The following is a 15,009-nucleotide window of genomic DNA, read 5'->3' as shown; positions in this document are numbered from 1 at the left end:
TTTTGTAGAATGTGGATGTAAGCGTTGGACACAAGCAAAGGCGTATAGAAGAGAACCAGAGTGGAAGTGAAGTCGTTTGTAATCCTGATGGCACCTCAGACTGCAAAATTCTAACCACTACTATTACTACCAATGGAGCCCTAGCTGGAGATACCAGCTGCAAGGAACTTTCTGTGCTGGATCAAGGTGCCACTCTGGCTTCATGCCAACATAAATTAGAGATAAATCACGGAATAAACCCTTCTTTGAATGCTTCTCATGGACAAAATGAAAGGGATTCTTTCACTGCAACTGAGGCAAATAAAACAGCTGGGTTTCCATGCACAAATTTGAATTCAAAAAGTGGGTGCCAAGTGAAGAAGGCAAAGTCTGGTGGGGCCGCTGTGTGGGATATTTTCAGACGAGAAGATGTGCCCAAGCTCGAATCATATCTGAATTGCCATTGGAGAGAGTTTCGACACATAAAAGAGAAGCCCCTGGATTATGTAAGCTGAATTTGTCTTTCATGTTTCAATATGGTGGTTGGTATTGTTGGCTCAAATTCCAATTGCTGCAGGTAGCACACCCAATTCTTGATCAGACTATCTATGTAGATCAGGAGCATAAGAAGAAGCTAAAAGAAGAATATGGTATGTTTATGAGACTGCTTGGTGTTTGGAGCCATCCTAAGCTTTCAGCTTATGAATGATGTCTGACAGGGATCGAACCGTGGACATTTGAACAGCATTTGGGAGAAGTAGTGTTCATACCAGCTGGTTGCCCTCACCAAGTGAGGAATATGCAGGTAGGTTGGGCAGTTTCTTAAGTGAAGTTCTTAGAATGCCTCAATTCTTTTTGTCCCTTCTGCATAATAGTTATTAGTGATGCTTGCCTTGGTTGTGTGAAACTTCTGCAAAGGACTTGGCACATAGTGAGCTAAGTGCCATTTTGACCCCTTGGGGACAGCCATTGCAGTGGGCAGAAAACAATTATCTAGGCATTAGATCCATTTTCCTCGACATCTGTTTGAGGGGCACATGCACAAGCATGTTAAGAAATAGCATGGCTTCTTCAATCAACTGCCAGTCTATAACTGGCCTATTCTGAAATCCTAGGAGCGTAGCCATCATGGAATTCCCGGAAATGCATTGACTATATGAGAGGACTTACAAGCTATAGGATCTAGGATGGCTCTGAAATTCTAAGAAGTGATGCCATTGGTTTGCACCAAGGTAGCTCAGAGTCTGGACACATCTTTGATCAGCGTTTTCCACCTTTAATTCAGCGTTTTGCTTCCAGGAGACATTGCTAGCCTCAGGTAGTGCATGGGAAAGTAGAGCCCCCCCCCCCCCCCCCCCCCCCCCCCCCCCCCCCCCCACTTTTTGAAACTTGCGTTTTGGTGGCAGCCATATCACTGTATCGCCAGGAATCATTGCTTAGAGTGCCTACAGATTTGTGAAATATTGCAGCTGGCTCAGCCACCGGATAGTGTTTTTACTGCACCAAGGTAGCGCGTTTGCAGTCATATACTTGGCTTTGGTTTTCAAGCCTAGTCTAGGTTGGAAGTCAGCCTCAGAATCTGGTCCATTCAGCCCTAGGAGTCGTCTCATCAGCTGAAGCGAAACTGGTTGGCACTATTTTGACAGGCGGTAGAGAACTTCAAAACTAACCAACCCGGAAAAGCAGATATTCGTTGCCACGTCATCACTTTGTGGCATACTTCCCCTGTCGAAGAAAGGTAATGGCCCTCGATTACGCCTGCAAAACAGACAGCAGATATAAAAATAATTCGGTAGCCATTGACTCTATGCATGCATGCATTTGACGGCGCAAACCATGCACCTAACACACAGACACAAGTCACTGAACAATGATAATCACCTTCATATCACTATCCTCCTTAAAATCACATGAACTGTGATCATTTTGATTTATTTAGCCATCACATTCAGACCGCACCGATCTTGCACGGACGTCTTGATGCATTAAATTTCATCACTCCGGATTCACATCCTTGAGACTAAATGCTGCAGCCATTTAATTTTTCACACATACTCAGACAAAAACAACAATTGTAAGAATACATGAATAATTCAGTTATAAAGGAATTCCTAACCACAATCCCAAGTTTTATGGTCAACTTTTATTTACATATCATAAAGTCATTTAGCAGAGTATTGTCAGCTTGTCAACACCCCCAAAGTCTCAGAGAGAGTTCCTTTTGAAGAGTTTATTGATTATCACAAGTGCTTTCAAGGCTAGAGGCGCTGAATTTTGTCATCTCATGACAAGGGGCAATTAGTGACAATGAATTGGAGTGGCTCTCCTCTTATGCAGCATGCACCGCACCAAATTCAACTTGCTGATTTGACAGAGTTAAACCAAAAGCTGCAAAGGTAAAAACTCTAGTATCTGAGGAGTTTCTGCCAAGTTCTCCTCCTCCATCCACTTTGCATCAACAGTTGGATAATTCTTCAAATATTGATGGACCAGCTTACCCTTCACTTCCCTTTCCTTTTGTGCTAGGACCTATTTAGATTTAAAAATCTCATCGGTTTCTTCCACCCCTGGCTCCCTGTCCTTTGGCACTTCACCCCTGAAAGGTCTCGATAGACTCACATGAAAAGCATTGTGAATCTTTCAAGTCACTGGCAACTTCAGTTCGAGGGACACATCGTTGATCTTTTTGGAAACCTAGGAGGGCCTATAGTATTGTATGCCATTCTTGAGACTTCTCTAAAACCTCCTTCACTTTAGCACAAGCAATGTCTTGATTTTGTACAAAATGATCTGCCTAAATTATCTTGTCCTTGGAGCACAAAAAAGGAGAAACCCTAACAATCTCAAATGGTGCTCTCCTCGTTGAAGTGTGAACATTGTTGTTATAAGCAAACTCTCCCAATGGTAAATAATTCTCCTTGTGACGGGATTTAGGGTTAGGGTTTTGCGTCAAGGTCATAGATGCATTTGATGACTGTTTGTTCAACCAATCACAAACTCTTTTCCCTAGAAAGGTGGTCCATGCTAATCTCTTTGTCAGAGCTAGAATTCCCTATGCCGCGCACATATTTTCTCTCCTCTTTTATGTCTTGTACTTGCATCTGTAAGCATTTGTGTTGCAATTATGGAATCACAGACACCGATGGTTTCTCGGAATGACCCTCAAATTTTGAACTAACTTTATTGAGTTTTGCAAATTCTGGCCAAGGGGTGTAAACCCTAGCAGAAGAAGCATCAATAGAAGACCTACCAACTTTCTGAAAACCGGCCGAGTGGCCTAGAGATACAAAGGGATTAGGATTAACTCCTAACCCGACCAACTTGCAGATCAGTGTCTGAGGGGCCTTAAAACCTACAAGTCAAAGAAACCTGTTTAAAGTGTCTGAAAGTGGCCAAAACGAAGTCAACAGACATATTTGTAATCTCAAAATATGATAATGTGACACTTCAACCGACGTCCCGGAAATCTTGGCAGAGTTTTAGGAAAATCCCTAAATTTTAGGAAACTTTTTTTTGGTGTCAGCTTTTCATATCTGATGCTTTTTGGCCTTGGACCTTTAAAGATTAGCCTCGTGGGCCCTCTTTGGGATCAGTGCACGTTGGGAGATGAACTTCACCACTTTGTGTCTTGAGTTCAACTCTCCTCGTCGGATAGATCTTTAAAGTCTCTTGGGATAGTTTCCTACGATGTTAAAACAATCTTCTTCTTCTTCTTCTTCTCTCTCTCTCTCTCTTAGGTGCAACGGAAGTGTTTAAGGGCTCGGATCTAGTAGTCTGCACAAACACAAGGTTACTTTACTTCGCTTGAAAGAGAAACTGAAACTGAAGACAATGAATGAGAGAGAGAGAGAGAGAGAGAGAGAGAGAGAGAGAGAGAGAGAGAGAGAGAGAGAGAGAGAGATATGTTATATTAACCTCTTCGAAAGGCCAAAATGACATATGAGACAAAAAAGTTACAATTGGTGAATCTGATATCATGTTTGAGAACGGAAATTACAAAGAACTAACAGTGAAAAACACTAAGGAAAAAGGAAATGAATCTAAAGCTGATTCGAAATTGAGACGAGATATAGGGGAAGGGGGGGGGGGGGGGGGGGGGGGGGGAGGAGGAGGTTGGTGGGCTCAAATGAAATCTCTCATCGGTCGCTGTCGAATCTCATCAACCTCCTCCATGGTCAGAGAGAGAGAGAGAGAGAGAGAGAGAGAGAGAGAGAGAGAGAGAGAGAGAGAGAGAGAGAGAGAGAGAGAGACGACACCCCATGTTGGGTCCCAACCACCCTTAAGGCCCCCCTTGCCTTGTTGCTAGAGCAAGTACTTGCTTTATTACTTGCACAAAATGCTGATACAATGATGCTAATGCTGAGATGCTAATGGGTACTTGATAGAGATGCTTGGTACTATTGAGATACTGACAGGTACTGCGGGTACTTGGTACTTGGTACCGTGGGTTCTTGGTACTTGATGCTGCATGTACTGCTGGGTATTGAAGGTACTTGGGTGCTAAGGACATGGACATCTTGATGATCCCTATGCTGAGCTAGGGAGGGGCCAAGCCAAAGCGCAAGGGTTGCTAGATGTTGGGGTACTGCGTTGACAATTACGACGACGAGGGGTACTTGTACTGAGGTGCTGCTGAGGTACTAATGGGTACTGCTAGAGATGCTTTGTACTGCGATGACGACGGCGACGAGGAGGCTATGAGCTGATCTGCTATCACCGGGGACGGCTATGGGCTAAAAACTGAAAACGCTGAAGATGACAATGACTGAAATCTGAAAATGCTGGTGGTAATGCGGCAAGGACTGCAACTGCGACGAGGCTATGCTGAAAACGCTGAGGGCTGAAACCTGATGGTGGTCATAGGGCTGAAAACGCTGATGGCTGCCCAAGTGCCGGTATTGCTGAGAGGCTCTTCTACTGCTCCTCTACCTTCTACTGGTGCCAGAGGGTTTCTTTTGTAGGTCCTTTAGCCATTTGCCCTACCTACTTTTAATAAATGTCATATCAAAGTCACTTATTAATAAATGTCTTAAGTGACTCTTCATATGCCTATATGCTTAAGTGACTTAACTGTGCAAGTGAGGGTATGCAACTATGACTGGCCTGGACATGCACGTCCTGCTAGAGGCTCACAAGAGTGCCAGGCTAGGTTCTAAGCTAAGACAGACGCTAGACTGTGGCAAAAGCTTGTCCATGTAGCGCAATTGCAGTCGCACGTGACATTCTCTCAATTATTCAAGTTTTGATGTGCTAAAAGTGTACAAAGTTTTGCAGATTGTAGTTATATTTGTGTTTCTGTCATAGTTACCCGGAACGCGGAACGGGAACGGCAACGGGATCCCCGCGGAACGGGGGAACGGCTAGGGGTTCGGAACGGGAACGTCGCGGAACGGGAGGTATAAAAAACACCCAAATAGTGCAATTTTTAGCTCCTTGTGTTTAAATACAAGGAGTATTAGAGTGCTTTGACTCTAATACTCACAAAAAACTCGTTTTGAAGACCATTCAACCTTTCTATGACTAGATGATGAGAGAGAGAGAGAGAGAGAGAGAGAGAGAGAGAGGGAGAGATTTGAGAGAGTGGGAGGGAGAGGAAGAGAGCTTGAAGGCTTGAAGCCTTGAGCCTTGAGAGAGTGAGTCTTGAGAGGGAGAGATCTTGAGAGTGAGAGGGAGAGAGCTTGAGCCTTGAGGATTAGCTTGTGAAGATAAAGGGGGAGGGGGGTGCATTTTATGAGTCCTTGAGGCCTTACACACTTTCAAAAGAAGCCCAAACATTTACTTCAATTTTTTCAATTTTTGCCAAATTTGTTTGTAGCCGTTGGCCGTTCTAGGGGCATTCCGGAACGGTCCGGGGGCGTTTCGGAACGGCCGTTCCGGTTTTGCATTGGCCACCCGGAACGTCAGACATTCCGGGACGTTCCTGAACGTTCGAGAAGGGAACTGCCCCCCGGAACGCCGGAACGGGGGCTAGGGGGCGTTCCCCGGTAACTATGGTTTCTGTCCAATCCCTCACCGTACACTTATACTGAGGCTTATTTTGAGAGAGAGAGCACTTCAACAAGGCTAATACCACTTAGTTGGTAATCTCTGATTGTCCATTGGTCTGTGGATGAAATGAAGAAGAGAATTTAAGCATAGTGCCCACGTTCTCAGACACTTCTCGAACTAGTAAATCAAGGGTTTCAATGTGCAACAACAATTTTGCCAAATGATTGGCTTTCACTGTCTTCTTCAATGGTACAAAACGAGCATGTTTGCTGAATCTATCCACACTAGTCCAGAATACTATCATGCCCACTTCGAGTCTTGGGAAGATCAAAGATGAAGTCCATCACTATACTCTCTTGTGGTTGATCTGGAATTGGTAAAGGTTGTAGAAGTCTTGTCACTTTTGTGCCTGTCATACTTCACTTTCTAACATATTAAGCAAGTACGCACAAACTCATCCACTTCTTCTTGAGCTATGGCCAGTATAGGGAAGTCTTAACACCCTTAAGTGTCCATCGATGCTCCTATGCCCAACAAAAGGATGATTGTGACACTTTGTCAGCACCTTTGTCTCAAACCACGTGCCACACACAACAATCTTTTGTATCAAAAACCCTTCCTTGAGAGGGTGCCCTTAAACTGTCCCCCCACTTTGTATCCTTTCAAAAATCTCACCAAAATCTGGATCTATAGCATACTGCTTTCACATCGCGTCGAAGTCCCGATGATACATTGATGTAGCAGTAGATATATGTGGCTTGCGAGACTATTTGAAAATGGAACCATGACAAAATATTTTCCCATCTCATTTTCTTTTTTGATAGGTTGTTCTAGTATAACAAACCTTAATGATCCGTATACACTGGAAAATTTGCACCAAGCAAGTAATGCCACCATTGAGTCAAAGCGTGAATAACGGCTGCTGTAACTGGCTTGGGCACTCCAAGCGAGAAATCAATAGTAACACACGAACATAAACTTCATAATGGCTGAATTTTAATGGGGAGAGAGAGAGAGAGTTGACACGGCCCGACGGAGTTCGGTGCCCAGAGATATTGGCCCCAAAGACTGGCGCCCCTTTCGGTATTTCTTTTTATATTAATCTTTGAGCAAAGTACAACTCCCGCGGGTGCTCTCTCTTAGACTCTGCGTCCATATGCTGTGAGAAGTGAGCCCCCTTGGGTCACTTATAAAGATTACAAGGGTTGCTAAAAGCAGAGCCCCAAAAGCATTAAACTCAAAAGCAATGAGTTCCAAAAACAGATGATTCCCAAAATCTGCCAGCAAAAAGCACCAGCGCAATTTGGAGAAATTCGTACAGGCTGCCACGTTAGCACTGTCAGCGCAAATCTCGGAAATCCGTATAGTCAGCCACGTCATTGTCCGTACTGTTGTGCCACGTCATCATCCCCGTGGACATGCCACATCATCAGTTTGTGACAGCTGCTAAGAGCTCCTTTTCATAAACCTATGCTACACTCTCTGGGTTTGACAACATCCGACTCTCATAAGCTATGACATGGCCCTCTTGTGTTAAGACCGCACCCAAATTGCTTCAACAAGCATCATAGTAGACCTCAAAGATTTATGCAAGTCTGATACCTTCATACTAGCCCACTAGTGAACTTCTGCTTAAGTGTCTCATGGGCTATAATGTGCGAAGGTCCCCCAAGTGAATGGTACCCTGTCATGTGCACATCTAACCCTATGTGCATGTGCCATGTGGACAAGCTAACTCCTACCTAGGAAGTGTTCTGGCATCCTTGTGAGCCTGTACGTAGGACCTGCATGCCTAGACACTTTAGAGTATGCATACTCTCTGATTCCAGATGAGCATAACCAGTGTCTGTAGGCACTGGGGAGTGTTCCCATACAATTGCATTACTACCAAGCTTAGGTAATAATTGCATACGAAGCACCTCTTATTAGTAGTTCATCAGCTTATTAATAAGTGACATTTCAGCCAACAATTATAAATTGTGGAATTTTTTTATGAGATTGCCTGAACCAGCTTTAATCCCATATATAAGTGACCCTAGGGGTCACTTCTCAAGCATAAGTCAGTATCCTTAGTACAAGCACCAACGTTTTCAGCTTTCAGCCATAACCTCACCGTACTGTTGTAGATATAGCCATCGGTACCAACGTGTTTAGTTTTCAGCCCAAGACAGCAGTTCAGCTAGCGTTTTCAGATTCAACCCTCAAATCAGCCAATGCTTTCCAGTTTTCAGCCCATCGCCGACATCGGCGACAGTAGATCAGCCCATAGCCTCGTTGCAGTTGTAGATCCCATTCAACATCCCCAGCGTTTTAAGTATCCAGCCTTTAGTCTCGTAGATCCAAGCATCTACTGCAAGATACCATGTGTCACGTGACACATCCAACCCTATGTGTCCGTGGACAAGCTACAGCATGATCAGGGTTCAGTCAGTCCAGTCAGTCTAGATTAGAAGTGATCTGGCACTTTTGTGATTCTATTCATAGACCGTGCATGCCCAGTCACTTAGTGTAGATGCATATCCTCTGGTTGCACACAACATGATCATAAGCATTCCCATCAGAATCCATCAGAATCCTTCAAGGGAATTTTCCAGTGCATTTAGCCTATTTTCCCTATTTTTGACATTTTTCACTTATTATTTTTAAGTGACTTTAGTTGGAAAGTAGGTAGGGCAAATTGAGTAAGTTTGTATATAAGCAAATCAGAGCTAGCACTAAATGGCAGAAGAGGCAACAGGAGCCAAGCTTAGCAGGCAACTTCTCAGCAAGACCCCTTGGTGGACTTTCCCTCCAAGTAGCAGATCCCCCCCATGCTAGCGTTTTCTTCAACAAGCCTGACCTAGCGTTTTGCATCAGCAAGGATCGCCAGCAGAAGCAAGCAACATCCCCTAGCGTTTTCACTCAGCATCATCGCCAGAGCCCCCAGCAGATAGCGTTTTTGCAGAGCCTTGACCTAGCGTTTTAGGAAACACCTCAGCCTTGCGTTTTTGCATGTCCCAGCGATTGCAGATTTGCAACGTTTATGACCTCAGCCTGCAGCGTTTTTCAGCAATGAAGTACTTGCAGATTCAACCCTTAAAGAGTAGCAGATTCAGCCCGGATAGACCATCAGATTCAGCCTTTAAGAACCTCAGTTTTCAGCCCTTAACCTGCAGATTTTCAGCGACAAAGACACACAGAAACAACCCCCAAAATCAGCGTTTTTGGACTCGTAGCAGATTTCAGCCGATAGCGTTTTTGGACAGTAGTAGAAAGATCGCAGATTTCAGCCCTAGTGTCGGCCTCGTCATCCCTGTCGTCGTCGTCAACATAGCCTAGACTTGCATTAGTCCCATGCATTCCATTTGTACCAAGTTGTGCAATTTAAGTAGACCACTCTCGCCGACGAGAGTGGGGCCTTCGAAGGAGGGTTTTTTAACAGTCTCTGGTGTCGTATTCTCTTCTCTCTCTATCTCTCAGTCTCATACACTTGCACGCACAGTGTCCATTCACTTGTTTGTGATCATAGCACTCTCTCATTAAGAACGGAAGGCTCTACCTTTCATAAGAACAAAAGGAACCTTGAGCACAGTTCGGAGCACTCATCTTGAGCAAAGCGCAAACATTCATTCCGCTGCACCTTACACCATGAGGCTTGAGCATCTCAACATGTAGAACCATTGTATCAGCATTTGTGCAATCTAAAGCAAATGCCTCTCTAGCGATAGAGAGAGGGGTCATTGGAAGGGGGTTTGGGACCCCATTTGGTGTTAGTCTCCTTACTCTCTCTCTTTCACTCATAGAACCTTCACTCACAATATCATTCTCTCTCTAGTCTTTGCATTGAGCACTCATCCTGAGCATTTACCATCAATCATTGATTTGAAGTTGCTGCTCATTACGTTGGTATCAAAGCTCTCTAGCAGTGTTCGGTATTATCACTCAAATTTTCTTAAAGAATATCACCTGCACCCACTACTCACATATGCCCAGTAGTTCACAATGGAGTAAAAATCAGCCCCCTCTTCAAATTTGGGCACCACCTCTTGGGATGAGCTTTTGGAGTGTGTGTTGGCCTACAGGTTGCTCTCCTACTGCCATGTGTCCACTTTACTCCTTTTGGTTCAATTTCTTAGTATCCACGTCTTACCGAGGGGCCTAAATGAGTTTTACTTAGCCTAGCCACCCTTTTCCTACTCAGATTTGAGTGCCTATCGGCCGCACCATCTCGTGGCGACTTGGCTTTTACTGTTGTGGGTGAAACTCTTGGCCATTGGCCGTTTCACACTGTCTATACAATGTCCGGCCATTTGTGACTTTAAATAGAGGGTCCCAAAAATTAAATAAAAATCAAGGGAAGGAAACCAACAAATAAAGTAAGTGATTGTCACAGCAGTGACATACCCGCCTCTTGAAATCGCAAACGTCCTCGATTGTATGCCAGATATACATGCCACAGATGATTTAGTGTGATTAGCACCCTTTTATTATTACATGTATCCGCAAGAAAGGTGATGAAACATAGATACAAATGACTTAATGAAACCTTCATACTTTTGTCATTTTTGTCTATCATAGACGTGAGCATTATACCTTTAACATTTTAAGCAATGTAAATTTCTATTGCACAAAATCGGTATGTACATGTAAAGTGTAACCGGCCTGTTCAATCCAAAAAGGGCGGTAGACTTTATTTTAAACCTTGATTTAGCTTTCACCCATTATTAATCGTCTATTTTACCTGTACTTTCAAGACACAACAAAGGGGAGAGGGATACAGGCTGCTAGATTGCACCTGTATGAGTAGACAGACACTAGATTGGCCCCTAACTTAGGCGCCCCTTTCGGTATTTCTTTATTGTTCAAAAGAGGGAATAAACGTTGTGGTTCCTACAAGCTGCCCCGCACAAACTCGGCTGAATTTCCACTGTTCCAGCTCGATTTCGGCAGCATAACTGTACTAGAACCCTTCACGGTCAGTATTCCCACGCATTGGCTGACTTTCCCGACGCATACGGGCACTTTGCAAAACCTGGCGAGAATCTGCAGCACGCTGAATTCTCTGTTTTCAGCCCTGAAAATGCGCCAAATCACCTGTACAGCGGTCCCCTTGCGTCCCCGAACCTCCTGGGGGTATTAGGGTCCGTTTAGGGCCAAAACCCTAAACCTGCAAAAATACACAGCAAGCTGTAATTCACTGTTTCGGGCTCCGTTTCGCGTGCCGGTCGCATCCGTAGCAAGTCCTCGAGCTCCCGCACCTGTAGGGCTACTTGCCCTTTGCATCGGACGAGATTTCTGGCGTGAAACCTCTCCGAATTCACCTGTACGTGCGGGGGGATTAGCCGCTAGCTAATCCAGTACTTGTGCAAGAGGCTCTTGCCTCGGCAATCGCGCATGAACCCACACAACTGTACATTGGTCAAATGAAGAGCCCACTAGAGGGGCATAACATACTGCCAAAGGGGAGAGAGGGGGCAGTGCATAGCGTGCAGGGCATCACTCCTGGCACCGCACTGTGCATAAGAGGGAAAGCAAGCACTCCATAGCTCTTAACCTGTGACAAAAGCTGCAAATGAGCCTCTCCCCCTCCTAAATTCAGCGCCACTTCTTGATGCATGAGGCAAGTGCACCAGAAGGTGCCACTTGGCACATTTATAAGCATTTTCCCGTTTCGGGGTTGCCGTCTAAAAATCTCCCAACCGGCTGCCCAGTTGACTTCACGGCAGACTAAGAAAATGTTCCCCTTGTCATTCCGGAGGTAATGACGTCAACACATTTTCAGGTCCCAAAATAGCAGTTCCCTAAATTTTAGGAGATGCTGCCATTGTATCTTTCTAGGTCATCCGACCCTCTTTGTACACTGTGGCCACATCCAGAACTGAAATGTAGCCTCTGTAGCAAAGGATTCCACTTTGGTTAGTCAATGACCCCACTTGGCTAACCATAGTCCTTGTCCAACCTTAGTGCTCTTTTGCCCTCAGGCCTGGACTCCCTCTGGACAGTTCCACACTAGCTATGCAATGCAGGGCAGTTAGATTTCCCGAGGGGTGTTTCCAAAAAGTGAAAGTAAATAGATAATAAGAAAGAAATCAACAAAAAGGATAGATAGTAGTCACACGCTGGTGACATACCCCCCTCTTGAAATCTCAAACGTCCTCGTTTGCATCTATGTCGTTCATGCTCCTAGTCAACACTGATGTATTCAACACCTGTCGACACATGTACGACACATACATGCTCATTGTCAACCCTGGTGTATTCAACACCTCGTCGACTCATGTATTGCCTGCGTGTGAACCTTGTCCCAATGACATAGTGGTAGCTGCGCACTGTGCCATTGCTTTGAGTCACTAACTTTCAAATGACAAAATGGTAGCTGCACATTTTGCCACTGTCTTATAGTACACGTTGGATCCCGTAACACTTTCGAGCATACCCAAACCGACAGTTTAAGAATGCAGTTACACATGTACTCTTCAATAGAAGCAATCACTGTATCCTTGACAAACTGACAAGAAATACTCACTTCTATAGCACTAACCAAACTTTTGGACATTCCATAAGAGCAATTGCCAAACTGACAATCTGTACAGCTCTAACATTCATGTAACAGGTATTTGATTTGAGCTCACTTTAAATACCATGTACATCATTTGTTTCAGAAGCCATTGTCACACTGACAATCCATTTAGCTTTGAAACTAAAGGGGTCAAGGTAGGTTGCAAACCGAAGGCTTCAAGGTAAAGTGATAACACAGTTGGTGACTTTGCAAGTTCACCTTCTTCCATCCACTTAGCATCCATTGGTGGATAGTTTCTGAACTTTACTAAGTATCGCCTAGCAACCTTGCCTTTCACTTTCCTTTCTTTGTGTGCCAAAATCTGTTCCGGGACCAAGATCTCGTCAAGTTCCTCGACTTCCGGCTGATCTTCAGCTGGCATATCACCCACATAGGGTCTGAGAAGACTCACATGAAACGCATTGTGAATCTTCCAACTGTCAGGCAATTTCAGCCTATATGCAACATCACTGATTATGTCGCACACTTGAAAAGGCCCATAGTAACGCATGCTGAGCTTTGGAAACAGTCTTTCCTTGCCCTTCATCTTCTTTAACCTTGCCTTTTCAAAGCGTAAAAGCACCCAATCACCAAGTGAATATACCACTTCACGACGGTGACGATCAGCTGCTTTCTTTTGTTTTGCCTGAGTCCTTTCTAAGGCCACTTTGACCTTCTTGTACATTTCATCCATGTCCTGAACATACTTATCTGCTTCAAATATCTTGTCCTTTGTATGCAGTATGGGAGGAACTTTCTTGCCACCTTCAACTATCTCAAAGGGTGCCTTGCCAGTTGATGAATGCACTGTATTATTGTATGCATACTCCACCAATGGCAAATACTGCTCCCACTTTCCTTTATGCTCTGACACATAGGACTTCAGCAGATCTAGGACAGTAGAATTTGTCTCTTCTGACTGCCCATCTGTTTGAGGATGAAATGACGAAGAGAATTTGAGCGTGGTGCCCATATTCTCAAACAAACCTCTCCAGAACAAACTTGTCATGCGTGGATCACGGTCGCTAACAATCGACTGTGGCATGCCATGATACTTGAAAATATTGCTCATAAACAAGCGTGCCATCTGATCTGGCTTTATCTTCTTCCTGACAGGAATAAAATGAGCCTGTTTGCTGAATCTGCAAATAATGGTCCAAATACCATCGTTTCCTGTCTGCGTTCTCGGAAGATCAAAGATAAAATCCATAGCAATACTTTCCCATGGTTTATCTGGAATAGGTAGTGGTTGCAATAACCCTGGTGCCTTTTGCCTGTCAAACTTGACCTTTTGGCATATTAGGCATTCTCGCACAAAGGCATCCACATCTCTTCTCAATGTAGGCCAGTAGAAGAATGTCTCAACCGCTTTAACTGTAGCATCAATACCACGATGCCCTGCATACGGTGGGACATGACTCTCTTCCATAACTTTGCGTCGCAATGGCTTTGTGACACAATCTTCCATGCATCATCATGAACCGGTCTTTAAGAAGATAGTGTTCATGACGTTGTCCATCTATTAGTTGCTCGAAGACCCTTGCAAAATCTTCATCATTTGCATACTGTTGTCTCATATCATCAAGCTCGTGATGATAAGGAATTGACACAGCTGAAATTTGTGGCTTCCTTGACAAGGCATCAACCACAACGTTCTTCTTGCCTTCCACATGCACAATCTGAAAATGGAACATGGACAAGATATTTGCCCATCGCATATGCTTCTCAGATAACTTTGTTTGTGTCAAGAAGTATCGCAAGGTCTGATGATCCGTTTGGACAACGAAATCTGCACCTAGCAGGTAGTGTTTCCAACTTAAGAGCGCATGAATCACAGCCAGTAACTCTTTCTCATAGACCTGCATGGTCATCTCTGGCCCTTGCAAAATTCTGCTCTCATAGGCTACTACCCTGCCATCTTGCATTAGCACTGCACCAATGCTACTACCGCAGGCGTCACACTGGACCACAAATGACTTCCTAAGATCTGGCAACACAATGACTGGATCCGAAGTCATCTTTTCCTTTAAGAGATTAAAAGCTGAAATCTCTTTTTGTGTCCATCTAAAAGTGGCTGCCTTCTTTTGAAGAGCATGTAAAGGTGAAGCAATCTCAGCGAAATTTCGGATAAACCTTCTGTAATAGGAGCATAGTCCCAAAAAGCTTCGGACATCATGCACCGTCTTCAAATTTGGCCATGACTTGATCGCTTCAACTTTTGCAGGATCCATTCTGACACCATCCTTTGAGACAATGTGTCCCAGAAAGTGAATCTCTTCCAGAAAAAACTCACTTTTCTTTGCATTGATGAGCAACCTATGACTGCGTAGCTCTTTGAACACAATGGCCAAGTGATGCCTATGCTCCTCTTCATTCTTTGAGTAGACTATCATGTCATCAAAGAATGTACCAACAAACTGCTGGTGTGGACGGAAAATTCTGTCCATCATCCTATTGAACGTAGCAGGAGCATTTGTGAGACCAAAGGGCATCACTAAAAATTC

The 15,009-nt window shown here is 44.3% G+C and overlaps 1 protein-coding gene across 2 annotated transcripts in view; it reads left to right on the top strand.

Moving 5' to 3' along the window:
* The window catches only part of LOC147450799 (uncharacterized), a 78,704-nt gene that overhangs the window by 7,029 nt on the left and 56,666 nt on the right, over nucleotides 1-15,009 (top strand). Inside the window, exons 10-12 of one of the 2 annotated variants that reach the window (XM_086519833.1) lie at nucleotides 9-485; nucleotides 557-629; nucleotides 699-784. In XM_086519833.1, coding sequence (XP_086375959.1) covers nucleotides 9-485; nucleotides 557-629; nucleotides 699-784 — 636 coding nt within the window. Of the gene's footprint in view, nucleotides 1-8; nucleotides 486-556; nucleotides 630-698; nucleotides 821-15,009 lie in introns of those variants that run through there. The other variant, XM_086519834.1, reaches the window with a different exon arrangement.

The sequence above is a fragment of the Adiantum capillus-veneris genome, chromosome 9 (genome assembly GCF_014529385.1).
Source record: "Adiantum capillus-veneris isolate H3 chromosome 9, ASM1452938v2, whole genome shotgun sequence".
Taxonomy (NCBI): domain Eukaryota; kingdom Viridiplantae; phylum Streptophyta; class Polypodiopsida; order Polypodiales; family Pteridaceae; genus Adiantum; species Adiantum capillus-veneris.
This window is presented reverse-complemented; position numbering and strand designations above follow the sequence as displayed.